Raw genomic sequence first — 18,209 nt, forward strand, 5'->3', positions numbered from 1 at the left:
ATTATCGCTGAAGAAAAAGGACTTTAAACCCGGAAATGGTCATTCAGAAGCCACGTTCCTCCAGGCTGTCCATGCCCTGATCCCATCTTCACACACACCCTGAACCAATCAAATGTGGGGGTGCTGTAAGAATCTGGGTAGTATTACAGCATCAAACTTACGTGCTAGTTTTAGTCACAGTATTTCACAGGTACAAAAGCCATAACCATCTGGTTGAATCCCACCCATCTGTTTGTATGAGAAGATTGTAGTGACAATTGGAACAGAGAGAGGGGCTGTTAACCACAAGTCCCCCGGATCTGTCTTGGACTTGACCATGAAATCCTAACTGGAAGAAATCAGACAAGCCTGTCTCAGCTTGACACTCCCAAAACGGTCCACAAGTGTTCCCATGAGTACCGTGTACGACAGCAGAGTGGAAAATATAAATTGTCAATACAGCTAAATGGCCTAACGGCTCAGTTAATTTGTGTGATGAATGAGAGAAGTGAATAGCGATGGGTGAAAGTGGCTGTCACACTTGTGGTGCTAAACAGGGGTGTCTCTCCCAGAGACCCTCACTTGAGCGCAATCAAGAGGCTTGAACTCACATTAGATTCTTACTGAAAGAGCTTTATTATGGCACTCCAACCATGGCTGTTTTTTTTGCAGTGTGCCTTGCCGGTGAAAAGATAATGGTGCTTTGCTCTCCAAGTGGAGTACCGCAAGGTGGTGCTTCAGTTTTCACACACTAATCCCTGTCTGAAGCATGATATCCTCTCACACACCTGACCCATCTGTCTCCATGTTGGCCTATCCTTTGCCATGTCTCCCTGTCATTGTCTCTCTGTGGCTCTGAAGCAGTTTGTCTGACTGTTACACTTAAGCAGTAATTGACAGGAGAGGATTTCCACTCCCAATAATCTTCTACCAAACAGCCTCAAGTGACAGAAAAGTTTTCACACCCCTTGACTTTTTCTACATTTTGCTGTGTTACAAGGTGGGATTAAAATGGAGTTGTCTTTTTTTGTCAACAATCTACACAAAATACTCATGTCAAAGTGCAAGAAAAATTCTAACATTTGTAGAAGATGTATGAAAAATACTAATATATCTTGATTACATAAGTATTCACACCCCTGAGTCAATACATGTTAGAATCACCTTGGGCAGCGATTACAGCTGTGAGTCTTTCTGGTTAAGTCTCTAAGAGCTTTGCACATCTGAACTGTACAATATTTGCACATAATCCTTTAAAAAAATGTCAGGGTCTGTCAAGTTAGTTGTTAGACATGCTAGACAGCCATTTTCATTCTTGCCATAGATTTTCAAGCAGATTTAAGTCAAAACTGTAACTAGGCCACTCAGGAACATTCAATGTTGTCTTGGTAAGCAACTTCAGTGTATATTTGGCCTTGTGTTTTAGCTTGTTGTCTTGCTGAAAGGTGAATTTGTCTCCCAGTGTCTGTTGGATAGCAGAATGAACCAGGTTTTCCTCTAGGACTTTGCCTGTGCTAAGCTCTTTTCCTTGCAGATGACAAGCATACCCATAACATGATGCTTGAAAATACTAAGAGTGGTACTCAGCGATGTGTTGCATTTGCCCCAAACATAACACTTTGTATTCAGGACATAGTTCATTTTCTGTACAGGCTTCTTTCTATTCACTCTGTCATTTAGGTTAGTATTGTGGAGTAACTACAATGTTGTTGATCCATCCTCAGTTGTTGACTATCACAGCCATTCAGCTCTGTTTTAAAGTCAACATTGACCTCATGATGAAATCCCTGAGCGGTTTTCTTCCTCTCCGACAACTGAGTTAGGAAGGACGCCTGTATCTTTGTAATGACTGGGTGTATTGATACACCATCCAAAGTGTAATTAATAACTTCACCATGCTCAAAAGGTATATTCAATGTCTGCTTTTTTATTTTTACCCATAGATGCTCTTCTTTGCGAGGATTTGGAAAACCGAGGCAGTGGTTGAATCTGTGTTTGAAATTCACTGCTCGATCGAGGGACCTTACAGATAATCATATGTGTGGGGTACAGAGATGAGGTAGTTATTCAAAATCACGTTCAACGCTATTATAGCACACAGAGTGAGACCATGCAACTTATTATGTGACTTATTAAGCAAACATTTTTCTCCTGAACTTATTTAGCCTTGCCATAACAAAGGGGTTGAATGCTTATTGACTCAAGACATTTCAGCTTTTCATTTTTTATTAATTTGCTACATTTTCTAAAAACATAATTCCACTTTGACAGGCCAGTGTAGGCCAGTGACACCAAATCCCAATTTAATCAATTTTATATTCAGGCTGTACAACAAAAATGTGAAAAAAGGTCAGGGGGTGTGAATACTTTCTGAAGACACTGTATGTACATGAAACTTTACTCTTAAAGAGCTTGAACAGAGTTGATAGCTTACCGGCTGTAGCTAATTCATGTCTCTTGATATCAATTTTCATCAATGAGTCTTTTGGATGAATGCATCTCCATGTTATGTGCAGATAATCCATCCCTGAGCCTACCTACCAATCAGCAGCTTGACATGCATCATTATCTGTTTTGTCTTCTCATGATGTTGGAAAGAGTTTTGCTCTGCGGCTTGTGGTGTAAGCTATTGTGGCTGTTTCTATATTTAGGCAACATTCTTCCTACGCATTTTCAGTGTTGGTTGTTAAGTAAGAAAATCAAATGACGTGCTGGGAGGGGAGAGCAGGGAGGAAAGGGGGGAGATCAAAGCAAATCAGCTGGGCTGCTTCGTTTGACATGGCAACCGCTGTGTCTGTCAGAGGCCTAGGAGACGACCGGGGAGAATATGGCTATCACCACAGAAGACACACAAGCAAATGATTGCAGCAATAACCACCCTATTTCTGTTTCCTATTTTATTATTGGTAAAGCAAACTGTGTAATCCAGCAGTCAGCTTGCATGGTGTGGAAATCATGGTGGTTTTAGCCCAGCAGGCAGCCTTTGAGCTATACTTAAACGTATTGAGGATGCAGCGTTGCTCTTTGTCTGGTAATTCTGAAGTCTGCACTATTTGTGTAATAGGAAAGGAGGATTTGCATGAAATGGCTCCTCAATGTATGGAGGGCTGTATGGGCTCCCGAGTGGTGCAGCGGTCTAAGGCACTGCATCTCAGTGCTGGAGGCTCGATCCCATGCTGTATGACAACCGGCCATGATTGGGAGTTCCATAGGGCACCGCACAATTGGCCCAGCGTTGTACGGGTTAGGGGAGGGTTTGGCCCGGGTTTGGCCGACATTGTAAAATAAGAATGTGTTCTTAACTGACTTGGCTAGTTAAGTAAAGGTTGCATACATTTTTTAAAGTAGGCTGCAAGGGGTTTCTTTGCCCTATTCAAACAAGCTTCCTTCCTTTCTTTTATCCTTCCTTCCTTCCTTGAAGTGGGAACCTGATATGACATTATTAGATTTGGTGAGAGCATTCATTATTTACAGATCGCATGTATTATATTTGGAGAGCAGTTGCTCCTATACCTGTGTAATAACACTGTAGTTGCGTTGTAATTGCATACTAACAGCCTTTAGAGATATTATTATTACTCATGTGCACTAAGGAACAGTCCCTATTCCTCGTTCTTGTTAGAAGGGTTCTATATATGTTTCTCAATTGAATTCAGTTTAATGTCAATTCCAAAATTCTCTGCAGCACAAAAGAGAATTAGGAGGCCCGATTTAGAGAATGATACAACACCAACTCAAAGTTCTATGGGAATTGCCTGGTTAGATAATAATGCATGTTTGGTTTCAAATGTAACTCAGGGGAAGACAGTCATTAGCTCGCCCCCGTGCTGTTCTAACTCACTCATGTCAATGTGTAACCCATAACACTGCACAATGATCTTCTAATTGATGCGATGAGGCTACACTTGATTCAGGGGCTTGATGCAAATGCAAGCCCTAGGTTGTGCTATTGTGTTGTATTTCCTGAGACGCCTACATGTAGCCTATACCAGGAGATAACATGCAAAAACCTCTACGGAACTCTAGTATCAGGCATTTGAGAAATGGCTCCCAGAACAGAGCTGTGTGCCACTGACTGGTGTAGGTTATCATACTGCAGATCTAGATGGAGCACACCTGCACTTACAGTACATCACTTTTAATGATATTGTGTCTTTCTCTATACTGTACACACTCTTAACTGCACAGACCTTTTAAGAACTGTGAAGAAGTGTGTGTGTGTGTGTGTGTGTGTGTGTGTGTGTGTGTGTGTGTGTGTGTGTGTGTGTGTGTGTGTGTGTGTAGTCCATGCTTTGGCCAGGGTTGTGTTGTTGGAGAGCTGGGGCGGTGGCTGGAGCAGGCCAGGGACTGACCTAAAACATAAGGACAGAGGATTAATGGCAGCCGCCAGCCAGCCCCTTCCCCTCTCTGTGGGGTCAGTCAGCCCCAGTGATGACAGAGAAGGGGTCAGCGCAGCGGGCCATTGTCTCTGATAGTCACCCAGGGTGATGGGCGCTCAGCACCGTCACATAGCCCTTGTGTCACGTGACCCTCCCTCCCTGCACCACCCATAACTGTGCCTCTGTCCATCGTGTCACCATGGTGGTGGGCGGTGTGATTTGTGGCACCTTCCTTTTATTACCTAGGGGCTGCTTAATATGCGGCAACACGTTACAGCTCTTTGTTAACATTTAAGGCCCACTACAAAGGCCTTAATGTTCCATGATCATTATCTCCCAGAGCACAGTGCTGCTGCGTCTACCCTGATCCCAGTGCACACGGTGACACTGACCGGGCGCCCACATTTTAATATCACTACCATGGACAGCATGGGGCCAGCAGATAAGGACAGATGAGGCTATAAGCGTAAAGACAATCCACAACAAAGCTTTCACATGGTCCTGTGTGCTTGATGGTGATACTATTGTGTAGTGATGTGTTCTTGTGCCTCCTCCAGTTATAAAGACAGACACAATTTTTTTTTGGAAGAGACACAATTAAACACTTCTACATTAATTTGCATCTTTAAAATGTGTGGGCTTCTGGGTGGAAGATTCAGAACACTGACCACAGACGGTAGAGGCCTTAACTGCTGTACAGTTCTGAGGGAACCAAAGGATAATGATACGTAATACAGGTGACAATAGAAACTGCTAAGTGTCGTGGAAGTCTTCTTTTACCACTGATGACTCCAAATGTTTTAGCTCGGAGAAATCTGTTGTTACCTTCTCATAGTCTAAGTTCTGTTTCCCTGGGGTAAAATAAATATTGCACAATTCTCCTGCAGAGAGGCATTGATGTCATTGGTAAAGATGTCGATGTAAGGCTGTCATCCAACGTTTATTAGAGTACAAGACGGTTTAGCTGAATTTGGAGGAAACAAGTGGAACAGTAGGACTTTGTCCCCTGTGTCAGACCGGTGTGCTGGTGTCTTTCTGGCTGCTCTCTGGTTCATATTGGCTGTCACTCATCTCCTCAAGGCATTAAAGCATTTCCATGGTGTTGTTTTATCTCCATTTTCAGACTAACAGGTGGGATCTGGGGCTAGTCAGACCACCTCATCCCCCAGACCACCTCATCCCCCACCAGGCTCCAGTCTGAGTCCATGAGTTCTATCCTCCTTAACTGATCACAAGACTGACTGGAGAATCTGTCTCTAAATCTAACTGGTACATTTTGAATCCCACTAAGTTACTCAGTAATACAACCCTATTTGAACACATAACTGTAGAATGGTGCAACGCTACTCCAGCTTTTTGTCTTTCTATAGGAATTGAGCTGTCATTCAGATGTTACCTAAAAATCTAATAGTATGAAACTGCAGTTGTCTCTAGTCTGAGGTGTAATTTGAATGGATATTGCAAGTCGATGTGTACTGTCTGGCCCTCTGTGTTTCATGTCTATGGGAAAATCCCACTCTACAAAATGCTGCTGACGACTCTGGAGTGAGGTTGCTAGGTAACATGACGTCACTCTTGCACCAGTGTATTGTTCACTGTGCTGCCTGCGTGATCCCCATCTACCTGTGGTGTGTGGGTGAATGTGTGGTGCTCGTGACAGGTGTCTCTGGTGCCCAACTACACAACGTCATGTTCCACAATGAGACTGCTGTCTCTGCAACTCACAGTTGAACAATAAGAAGGGAAACCATTAATAAAATGTATGACTCGGGTATTCGAACCAGCAACTTTTTAGTTACTGGCCCAACACTCTAACTGCTAGGCTACCTGCCGCCCTACTCACTCCTGTACTACTGTTGTACCTCATGTTTCATGACCATTCAAGGTATACTGAGAGAAGTGCTGACAGAAGTCTACATTATAATGCAGTCTCATTCCTGCTCTATGGAAAAGTAATATTGAGCTTAAAAACTAAAGCTTACATCCGGTCTCTCCGCTAAAGGAAGACCCATAGATACAATGAAGAGAGCTAGTTGTCGGGAAGAAGAAGCTTACTGGCTCTCTTGTCAACCCACAGCATGAGCTCTTCTAATTGGCTAACTTCAAAGGTCAAATGCTTGCACCTAAAACAATGGGCACAGTCCAGACACAGTGGGTCAGTATGCAGAGTTGAGTGGGCATAGTAACATATATGAATAGAATAGGATAGGGTTCCCTTTAACCAGTCCTGTCAGGCAGTCTATATTTGAAGTGATTCAGTAAAATACTATTACCTTCAGTGGTCATGGTACTATTGAGGCTTCAATGTGTCTAGTCACAAAGAAGATCCTGCTTCCCATTCATATATGGCCTTCTGTCTCTTTTCCCTTTGCGGTCCCTGAGTTCGTTGCTTCTAAAGATCATATCAAGTTCTCTTCAAGTCAACTCTCTTTACTACACTTTTTCATGTCATTAAAATACCAAATAGGCCGTGTTTATTTCTCCCAGTCACACGACCAGGGGAAGAATGAAAATTGAGCTTATTGATGAGGGCAATCTATGCACTCAGTACAATTTAGAGCTTGGCATTTGGCAGCCGATGAGCTGGAGGGGTCTATGGAGAGCCCCTTGGCCCGGGGTGAGGTGTTAATATGTGCCCCGTCCTCACCCACACCTGACCTGACGCCTCCTTAGGTCCTCATCCAGATGCCCTCTCTCCTGTTCTCTCTTCCGCTATGCTCTCGCTCTCTCGCTCACTCTCTCTCTCTCTCTCTTCCCCCCCTACTGTCTCCTCTCGCCTGCAGTGGAGAGGCTTTTGTTAACCGCTGCCGCCGAGCCAAGCTGCCTCTTAAATCCCAAGGCCACATTTTCTCTCGCCGAATAGTGTGGCTGAGCATGTTTCTGAGCGGTGTGTACTACAAGAGTGTGAGTGAATGAGCTAAAAAAAAAGGCATGTTTTGCTCATTGTTGCTCCGGCTCCTGAGAGGTGACTGGTGGGTATAGTGGAGTGATACCTGGTGGTGTGGCGTGGTGCTGCTTGCAGCCTGCTGTAATGGACACTCAGATGGAAAGGGAGATAAGGAGACCGTATACTGGAGCCCAGCGCTACGCTTAGTTGAGAAGGCCAGTGCAAACTAATACCATAGTGCTGGGAGATTTACTCATAGGACCACTGTATCTGGTAGTGGTCTGGGAAGGCTGGGGCAGGGGTTGGAGCCTGCTGTGTCCTTATAATGTTGCTCTATTCATGCCGTGGTAATGCTCTAGTTTAGAATTCTCTGAACAAGTTCTAAATCACAGACCACTGTATGTTCAGACTGTTGTCATTAACTTAACACGTCCCTCATCTGTTTTCTTTTTCCACTGTCATGTCCCATACAAAGACTTGATATCCCAGTGTTCATTTGCACAATCACCACCAGGGCAGCAGTGTCAGGTGTGCTGTTTGGATGGTACACAGCAGTGATGTTGTGATGTATATCAGTACATCTGATATCAGGTGAGGGGGCATGTCAGGCCTTGGACAGCTTGGTGTGGGGGGGGGGGGGGGGGACTTGGCATGTCAGTGACTGAGGCTTCAGTCATTAAAGTGCTGATTAGCAGACACAGGTGGCTGGGGGCGTGGCGGCAAGGTTGGTGTGTGTGTGTGTGTGTGTGTGTGTGTGTGTGTGTGAAAAGGATGACTGGCTTTATGGTCAGCAGCTGCATGGTAACAGGGCGTGCTGTGCGTCAGCGAGCTGCTCCCCTGGGCACTGGTGAAAGGGCCATCTCTGCGGGTGAGCCCTCCTCCCTGATGTCAGCAGCACAGGCCTCATCCTTTCTCCTCTCCCCTCAGTATGCACTGCTCCCTGCGTCATCATCAGCCACCACAACACAGTGCTGCCACAACCTGTTCTCAGAGAGGGAGGGAAAAGGAGAAGGAGAGAGACCCAGAGGAGAAGAGACAAAGAGAAGGGGGCAAGAGATGTAGAAAGACAGAGAGATAGGCAAGTTGGAGGGGGTTGTGAGGGGCAGATCCTCACCCCTAGCTGCCTGTCTCTGTGTCCAGCCTGCCGCTCTGCAGCTTCCTCTCTGCAGAGCTGGAAAATGAATGTGGTAGCCAGCGCTCTGTTTGTTTGTAGAGGATCATGGTGGAGTGCTTTCACACATTCTGCAATGTAAGTGTCCTACTTGTTATTGTTTATTATTTGAACAGCCTATTACATATTTCAATATAAAAGATGGACCCCACGGTCCTGACAGACAGATGAAAGAACAATGTGATGCCTGGGTTAGCACCTAGAAAAACAAAAGCCCGGGGGGGGGGTATTTTTTATGTGATGTCTGAGAGGCTGTCTGCTAGCCTCACTGTGAACTTTGTGTCTCCCAGGACTGTGATGTCACTGTTCTCCTGTTTTCAGCTGCTGCAATGTTCAAATGACACTTGGTTGTCATGCCAGCGGTGCAGACACCCTCATGAGAAGGCCAGCTCGCTGTTCCCTTCCATATAATAACAGCTATTTATATCTATTTGACAGCCCTGCTTTCTGACTGCCTGTGTGGGAACATGGATGGAGGAGAAATGCCACGTTGTAGAATAAATAAATGTGTCTGCGTGATTGGATAATTTGTGTCAGATTGGCCTCTCCTCATGTTCTAGGAGAAAGCACCAGAAGAACGGTGTGTGTCCGTGTGTGTCTGGTGCTGGTTCATCTCCCCAGTGTTCTACCACAGTCCACAAATAAAAGAGAACAGCACGCTACCTCGTTGTCTCTGGGGCAGCCATGTTTGTTTTATAGGATTCTTTTTTTTTTGTCCTTGTCCAATATTTGACAAGGGGCTTTGCATCTGCTAAATCTCCAGCACCGAGCCCATGCTATAAACATGACTTGACATTGTCAGTGGCCGTCTTATTCTGGCTTTCATTTACCAGTTAATATGTACACTGTCTATGGTAGGTTTTCTGTTTAGTTAATCAGTTATTCAATGATTTGAATATGCAAGGAATAGTTATGGAAGTATAACGCACATAGAGTAATTCATATATAATCATATAATCATCATATAATCATCATATAATCAGAGCAAAAGGAATGATTAACATTTCAATGAATGTATCCCTGGTATTTAATGTTTACTATGTACTATTTCCGCAAAGAACGATTGTGCATTCACATTTTGCATACCATAATTTCTGTAGTTATGCTTCCACTGTCTAATGGGCTCATGGCTTTTTTCAATTCACCTATATTTCCCTGTCACACTAAACTACACACTTGACAACACAGTGAAGAGTAGCAGGTATCCTGCAGGCCAGAACGGGTGCTCTAAATCATCACACTAACCTGCCCCTCTTTTCTCTGTTGGTGCTCCTCTCTGTTTCCCCCTGCAGGTGAAGCTGATGAAGTACATTTGTAAGCAGCTGCAGTGTAAGCAGAAAGTGCCGGAGACAGAGAGGCCTCAGGCCTTGGACAGCTACCCACGGCTGGGGGACTGGCTGCGGACCGTCAACCTGAGACCTGAGCTCATAGAGGTAGGTTTTAGAAGTGTGTGTGTGTGTGTGTGTGTGCATGTTGGTGCAAATGTAAGTATGTGTACAGGGCTTCTTTTGTAATGACAGACTCTGATTAACCCATTCCTTCCTTGTCATAGAGCACTAATGTTTAGGTCTGATCAATTCTAGCAGTATCTTGCAATAAATTGTGCTGGTTGAATGCTGTATGGGGAATTACATGCCTAAATGTGACTCTTCATGTGAAAGGATTGTTTGTAAGGATAGCAAATGTGGAATATAGCCATCCAAGTCTCGTGGGTTTGCAGCCTCATGGATCTTAAATCATGCAATTTAGTGTCCTAAGAAATTATACTGTTGTAACCAAGAGCGATTTCAAATGGCAGATGATGCATTTTTTGTCTCAGTTTTGAAGCCACAAACCAGGAATGTTTAACACATTTCAGAGAACAGGCTGCTACTGTGTGTGACCTTGACTCACCATTTTACAGTCCAATACAACAGTCTGAAATCCACTGCAGGAGCCCATACAGAGAGGCTAGACCCCTGTTGGCTGCTGCTCTGTGTCTGCATGTCCTCAGCTCTCATTAGGTCCCTCAGGCATGTGCTGTCCCAGCCAGCCAGGCTGGATACAAGCTATGGCCAGGCCTGGAGGAGGCAGGTCAGAGGAGAGTGGTGCTCTGTTGTCTACTTACCAGTGTTGTTTTGGCTGAGAGGCTCCCGTCACATTCCACACACTCTGGATGGACCCCAGATACGGCACCACCCCTAATCCATCGCGCTCTCACTCCCCCCAGCTCTCATCATTGCTCTATTTTTACTCATTGGCCAGTGAGTGATCTGTCAGTGCCCTGTGAACCGATTTTGGAAATATAGACCTGTAAACACACAGCATATGAAGTTTGTATTCCAAACTTCACTTTTTGGAAGCTGTTCAATAGACAACTTTCCAAGTCAAATTTGCTCTCATTCTCTGCTGTATTGTTCTGCCTGACAGAAATGCATACAGTAACATATTTTTTATGTTGTAGCTATTGTAATCTGCTCTAAGGAAAACAAGTTGGCTTAGACATCAACATTACTTTTTGGGGGGGTCCAAGGTTCCTTAAAGGATTTTGTATCTTTAGCCGTTAGTTTTGCAATTAAGTCAAAGGGGCAATCACAGATTATCATGATATTTTGCCTCAAATCCAATATGGTGTCCAAAATCAAATTTGGCTGCAATAATAACATTTGATGGAGGTTAAATTACCTTTCAATAAGAATTTTGCAACTGAGGCATATTTTCAGAATTTTGTACAACACTCATGCCTATAAAGACTGTTGGTGTGAATCAATTTTATTCTGAATCCATTAAGGCCAACATGATTACACTCAAACACATTAACCTGTATATAAGTAGCCCTTGTTAATTTTGATTGTGTTATTCTGTCTTTAAAATTGTTTCTTAAGGCTTTTGATATATCTAGGACTGTGAGTGGCACTGCCATACCTCTTTTGTGTTTGAATAGCCGACGCCAACTAATTTTTCAATGTGTGTATTCATGTTTTAATCTCATTCACACACTTACAGCATATCAACTATGGGCAATTCCACCAAACATAATAACAAGCCTTTCACGACCCGTGGTGGAAAAAGTACTCAATTGATATACTTGAGTAAAAGTAAAGATGCCTTGATAGAAAATTACTCAGGTAAAGTGAGTCACCCAGTAAAATATTACTTGAGTAAAAGTATTTGGTTTTAAATATACTTAAAAAGTAAAAGCAGAAATCATTGCAAGTTCCTTATATTAAGCTAACCAGACAGCACAATTTGTGTGTTTTTTATTTATTCACGGGTAGCCAGGGGCACACTCCAACACTCCGATATCATTTACAAACAAAGCATTTGTGTTTAGTGAGTCCGCCAGAACAGAGACAGAAGGGATGACCCGGGTTTGTTCTCTTGATAAGTGCATGAATTGGACCATTTTCCTGTGCTGCTAAGAATTCAAAATATAATGAGTACTTTTGGGTGTCAGGGAAAATATATGGAGTAAAAAGTACATTCATTTCTTTAGGAATGTAGTGAAGTAAAAGTTGTCAAAAATATAAATAGTAAAGTAGATATACTGAAAAAAACTAAGTAGTGCTTCAAAGTATTTTTACTTAAGTACTTTACACTACTGTTCACGACACAAGGACACAGTAGCGTAACCAAGTTACAGGAAAGCAACCGTAATACATTTGGCCGTGGGTGGTTGGCATTGATTACGGACTGGGGCAGGCCCAGCAGGAGATGTGGAGAGTGACAGAACCTGTGAGGGTGACCTCAGGTTACTGAAATGTTAGTTAGAATGTAGCTAGGTCATAGACTATGACTAACAAGCGTTGGCGGTGAGGGATGTAGCACAGCTCCACACATATACAGTTGAAGTCGGAAGTTTACATACACTTAGGTTGGAGTCAATAAAACTTCACAAATGTCTTGTTAACACACTATAGTTTTGGCAAATCAGTTAGGACATCTACTTTGTGCATGACACAAGTAATTCTTCCAACAATTGTTTACAGACAGATTATTTCACTTATAATACACTGTATCACAATTCCAGTGGGTCAGAATTTTACATACACTAAGATGACTGTGCCTTAAAACAGCTTTGAAAATTACAGAAAATTATGTCATGGCTTTAGAAGCTTTTGATAGGCTAATTTACATCATTTGAGTCAATTGGAGATGTACCTGTGGATGCATTTCAATGCCTAACTTCAAACTCAGTGCCTCTTTGCTTGACATCATGGGAAAATCAAAAGATATCAGCTAAGACCTCAGAAAAATAATTGTAGACCTTCAAGTCTGGTTCATCCTTGGGAGCAATTTCCAAATGCCTGTAGGTACCATGTTCATCTGTACAAACAATAGTACGCAAGTATAAACACCATGGGACCACGCAGACGTCATACTGCTCAGGAGATTAACGTACTTTGGTGTGAAAAGTGCAAATCAATCCCAGAACAACAGCAAAGGACCTTGTAAAGATGCTGGAGGAAACGGGTACAAAAGTATCCTTATCCACAGTAAAACGAGTCCTATATCAACAACCTGAAAGGCCGCTCAGCAAGGAAGAAGTCACTGCTCCAAAACCGCCATAAAAAAAGCCAGACTACGGTTTGCAACTGCACATGGAGACAAAGATCGTACTTTTTGGAGAAATGTTCTCTGGTCTGATGAAACAAAAGTAGAACTGTTTGGCCATAATGACCATCATTATGTTTGGGGGAAAAAGGGGGACGCTTGCAAGTCGAAGCACACCATCCCAACTGTGAAGCGCTGGGTGGCAGCATCATGTTGTGGGGGTGCTTTGCTGCAGGAGGGACTGGTGCACTTCACAAAATAGATGGCATCATGAGGAGGAAAATGATGTGGATATATTGAATCTCAAGACATCAGTCAAGGAGTTAAAGCTTGGTCGCAAATGGGTCTTCCAAATGGACAATGACCAAGCATACTTCAAGTTTTACCATCCTAAGGTGCCTCTTGTTTGCCATAAATGTCCATATCGGGATGTTGTGATTGCTGCAGTTTCCCAGACCAATGCATGAGTCACCTCAGTATGAAAGCTCATTCTTCACATTAGTCCAGTTCAGGTGTCACATGGGCTGGCCAGCCATGGTTGGTAGCCAAATGTGTACATATGAGGACAATGCACGCCCTGTAAGTTGATAGCATTTATTGTGAATGAGTGTCAGGTTGTGTTGGTTCATTATAATGAACTCCTGCCTTATGCACTTGTGTGGTTGCATTCACCATCACCCAGTCTGTAACGGCGTTCCTCTCTCTCTTCATAAGAAGAGGAGGTGTAGTGATCAAGCCAAGGCGCAGCGAAGTTTGAACACATATTTATTAAACAAGACGAAAAACGAACACGAACTATACTTGAAATGATACAAAATAACAAACGACGTAGACTGACCTAAACATGAGAACTTACATAGACACGAAGAACGCACGAATAGGAAACAGACTACATAAACCGAACAAACCGTATACAGTTCCGTATGGTGCAAAATTAACACAAACACGGAAGACAAATCACCCACAAACAAACAGTGAGAACACCCTACCTAAATATGACTCTTAATTAGAGGAGAACGCAAAACACCTGCCTCTAATTAAGAGCCATACCAGGCAACCAAAACCAACATAGAAACAGATAACATAGACTGCCCACCCACAACACATGCCCTGACCTAAACACATACAAAAACAACATAAAACAGGTCAGGACCGTTACACAGTCAAAATACACAGAAACCCCTGGGCAGACAGGCAGGATGGTGGACATGATTGTCTGGAAGAAGCAATGTGCCAGCTCAATCCAAACAGGATAAAAGTGCACCGGAACAATCCAATGGTCACCTTGTGCGAGAGAGTTTTTTATGGTTATCAAAACTTCACGCCAGGGTAAGTCTATACTTAAGTGTTTCTAAAATTTCGTATGGGAAAAATGAATGGAGTAAAAACGATTGGAACCATTTCCCTGTTTGCACACTAGATTTTATGGGTATTATGACACCTCCACTGTGAGGCTCTATAGCCACTACATAAAAAAACATGTGTAACAGTATGCATTTTTGTCAGGCTAGACCATACAGCACTGAATGAGAGCAAATTTGACTTAAAGTGATCTATTGAACAACTACCAAAAATGTACATTTACAGGAGTCATAAATATTATCAGTTGATATTTCTGCCTATTGTATCTGTGTGTTTACAGGTCTAAATGACTCAAATGTAAGATATTCTAATGCTGTTTGTTTGTGTATGTAGGGCAGACAATTGACTTCTTGTATTCCAAATTTGAGCAATATCAGAGCTAGCAATATTCTGTTACATGAGCCTATGTAACACCCCCCCCACCCCACCCCCAATTTAACCACTTTTGCAGTAAAATATTTTTATACGACCATCCATTTATTATATGGAAGACCTTAGAGATCTGGAAAAGCATGGTTGCACTTGTTTTACAACAGGTAGGAGTATCTCAAAAGCTAAAGCCCTTTTTGAAGATTGGCCACTAGCCTAACAAGCAAGGCTTACATAATGTTACATAACCAGCCAAATCTGTGGAAATCAAGTTGGGAGCCTCTTGCAGGTCTGTGTGTATCTTATGGTCTTAATTGAAAGTAATGCCAAAAGCCTCATTGTGACAGCGCTCCTGGAAGCCATCCAACTGGATGAGCCTGCTTCTACACGTGAATGTAACCCAGACCGAACATATCCGAGAAACTGAAAATGCTTTTTGTTACATAGAAAATTAGTATTTCTTGTCTTAGATACAGTATTTCCAGGAATATCTTCTTAGCTTGTTGAGGCTGGTGAGACAATGGTTTTAGCTCTGTAAGGTTACAGGGTTCATTCCCATCCACACAATGTGCTTCAGGCCAGCAGGGGCTCCTCCTGACTCTGTGATCACACCTGTGTTGAACTTGAGGGTTAGACCTGGCCAGTGAGTCACAGATCCTGGAGTAGCCAGGCTGACATCAGCACTTTATGGAGAGAAGGCGGACTGTAGTCAAACTCACACACTTACCCCAACTCAGCCAGGTCCTCAGTATCCCCTCTTCTCTCTGTGTCTCTGGCTACCTCACAGACTGAGCTGTGTGCCTAGACCTGTACTGGAGGAGGCAGGGAGAGGGAGAAGGAAGGGAGGGGCAGGGAAGGACGAGCCAATGGCTTGGCTAAGAGGGAGGGAGAGGGGGGAGGGAGAGGAGGAAGGGAGGGGCAGGGAAGGACGAGCCAATGGCTTGGCTAAGAGGGAGGGAGAGGGGGGAGGGAGAGGAGGAAGGGAGGGGAAGGGAACGACGAGCCAATGGCTTGGCGAGGGGGGAGGGAGAGGAGGAAGGGAGGGGCAGGGAAGGAGGAGCCAATGGCTTGGCTAAGAGGGAGGGAGAGGGGGGAGGGAGAAGAGGAAGGGAGGGGCAGGGAAGGATGAGCCAATGGCTTGGCTAAGAGGGAGGGAGAGGGGGGAGGGAGAGGAGGAAGGGAGGGGAAGGGAACGACGAGCCAATGGCTTGGCGAGGGGGGAGGGAGAGGAGGAAGGGAGGGGCAGGGAAGGAGGAGCCAATGGCTTGGCTAAGATGGAGGGAGAGATGGCTGGATAGTGGGGTTATTGGTGGTGTATGACTTGAGGGTTGTGGAAGTAGTGGATTCCTCTCGCTGGAATGAGTAGATCTCTTCATCATGTTAACTCTTCCACATGGTATGTAAACAAAGCTACAGCTCAATAATTCTGTAAGTATATTTTAAATCAAACGTGTTCTATCCGGTTGTAAAAATAAATGTTTTCTGGAGGCAGATTTTTTTTTTAACTTAAATGGTACAGAAACAACATGGCTTTTCCTGCTGTTATGACCTTCATGCCATCTTAAAGCGTCCAATTTTCGGCGGTGTGCCACTGTTTTTTGCTCATTGGACATTGTCATTTCACACAGCTGTTTGGGTTTTGACTGCGCATGTCTAATCCCAGGACTGTGTTGGGCAGCCTGCAGAGTGTTGGGTTTGTTTGTTTAGATGAAGGTTTCCTGGTGGTTTGTGCCAGTGGTGATCCAGCCTGCAGAGTGTTGGGTTTGTTTGTTTAGATGAAGGTTTCATGATGGTTTGTGCCAGTGGTGATCCAGCCTGCAGAGTGTTGGGTTTGTTTGTTTAGATGAAGGTTTCCTGATGGTTTGTGCCAGTGGTGATCCAGCCTGCAGAGTGTTGGGTTTGTTTGTTTAGATGAAGGTTTCCTGATGGTTTGTGCCAGTGGTGATCCAGCCTGCAGAGTGTTGGGTTTGTTTGTTTAGATGAAGGTTTCATGATGGTTTGTGCCAGTGGTGATCCAGCCTGCAGAGTGTTGGGTTTGTTTGTTTAGATGAAGGTTTCCTGATGGTTTGTGCCAGTGGTGATCCAGCCTGCAGAGTGTTGGGTTTGTTTGTTTAGATGAAGGTTTCATGATGGTTTGTGCCAGTGGTGATCCAGCCTGCAGAGTGTTGGGTTTGTTTGTTTAGATGAAGGTTTCCTGATGGTTTGTGCCAGTGGTGATCCAGCCTGCAGAGTGTTGGGTTTGTTTGTTTAGATGAAGGTTTCATGATGGTTTGTGCCAGTGGTGATCCAGCCTGCAGAGTGTTGGGTTTGTTTGTTTAGATGAAGGTTTCATGATGGTTTGTGCCAGTGGTGATCCAGCCTGCAGAGTGTTGGGTTTGTTTGTTTAGATGAAGGTTTCATGATGGTTTGTGCCAGTGGTGATCCAGCCTGAAGCACTAGACCCGGCTGTTTAGTGAATCTCTTCTCATTGTCATGTCTCTTGGTTGCACCTAACTGTTTTGGTGGTGTTTGTGCACATGCTCACAGCTTGTCCTGAGGACATAGTTATTGGTTACAGCTCACCTTTGAGACATAGGATGATTCGGGGAGTCGGGAGTGGCTGGTAAAATAGGCTGTAATATAGGGTAGTCAACCCATAGATGAGAGGACAAAGGTATGTCTGAAGTACGGGCATAACAACTCATGTTGTTAGACAGCGTAATGTATATCCAGGTACACAATGTTAGAATGACACACTTCAAGAAGGTGACTGAAAGTCCTAAACCAATACAGGCAACAACTCACAGGCTTGCGAATAATTTCAATTCCAAAACTATTGCCACAATAGTTATGTTCTATTGACCATGGAATACATTTTCTCACCATTTTGCATTCATTTCTCATTTGTGTGGTGGATTTGAGTGCACACAAGTAGACTGTGAGTGATGCACAGAGAAACTACTGGGAATGGATGGTGTTTACTGTTTGCGACACAAACAGTCACGCTGCTGTGCCACCACCAATGGAATCAAATCTCTATTTCTAGCCAGAAGATGGAGCATTTGTTCGAAGACCCTCATTGTTCCGAGTTTCTTTGTTCTCCTCTAGGTGGAAGGACCCAGGGGGCTTTGGCCAGTCAGTCAGTCTGTACTTGCTGGTCTCAGCTCCTGTTCTGGCCTGTCCTGTCCTGCTCTGTGGATATATCTGGAGATAGATGTCTGTCTGTGCTGGCTGGTTCTGGTTGATGAGAATGAACAACGATCACCTTTTGTGTCTGGCGAAGAGGGAGGGAGAGGGATTGGATTGTTGAGGCGATTTTTAACTGGATTATTTTATTTTTATTTTGACACAGGAAGTCGGTGTCTTAATTCAGAATTTCATCGCATGATAGCGATGAATCCTCTCCCAACTCGCATAGGCGAGTTGGATACTAGCATACTAGTGTAAGATGTATACGTCTGCCTCCCGAGTGGCGCAGTGATCTAAGGCACTGCATCGCAGTGCTAGCTGTGCCACTAGAGATTCTGGGTTCTAGTCCAGGCTCTGTCGC

General features: G+C 44.0%; 1 protein-coding gene across 3 annotated transcripts in view; it reads left to right on the forward strand.

Annotated features, from left to right (window-relative positions):
* The window catches only part of LOC129815425 (kinase suppressor of Ras 1-like), a 34,799-nt gene that overhangs the window by 3,439 nt on the left and 13,151 nt on the right, over positions 1–18,209 (forward strand). For all 3 annotated transcript variants that reach the window (XM_055869248.1, XM_055869259.1, XM_055869267.1), the window contains exon 2: positions 9,709–9,849. In XM_055869248.1, coding sequence (XP_055725223.1) covers positions 9,709–9,849 — 141 coding nt within the window. The remainder of the gene's footprint in view (positions 1–9,708; positions 9,850–18,209) is intronic.

Source organism: Salvelinus fontinalis, chromosome 2 (genome assembly GCF_029448725.1).
Source record: "Salvelinus fontinalis isolate EN_2023a chromosome 2, ASM2944872v1, whole genome shotgun sequence".
In the NCBI taxonomy this organism is placed as follows: domain Eukaryota; kingdom Metazoa; phylum Chordata; class Actinopteri; order Salmoniformes; family Salmonidae; genus Salvelinus; species Salvelinus fontinalis.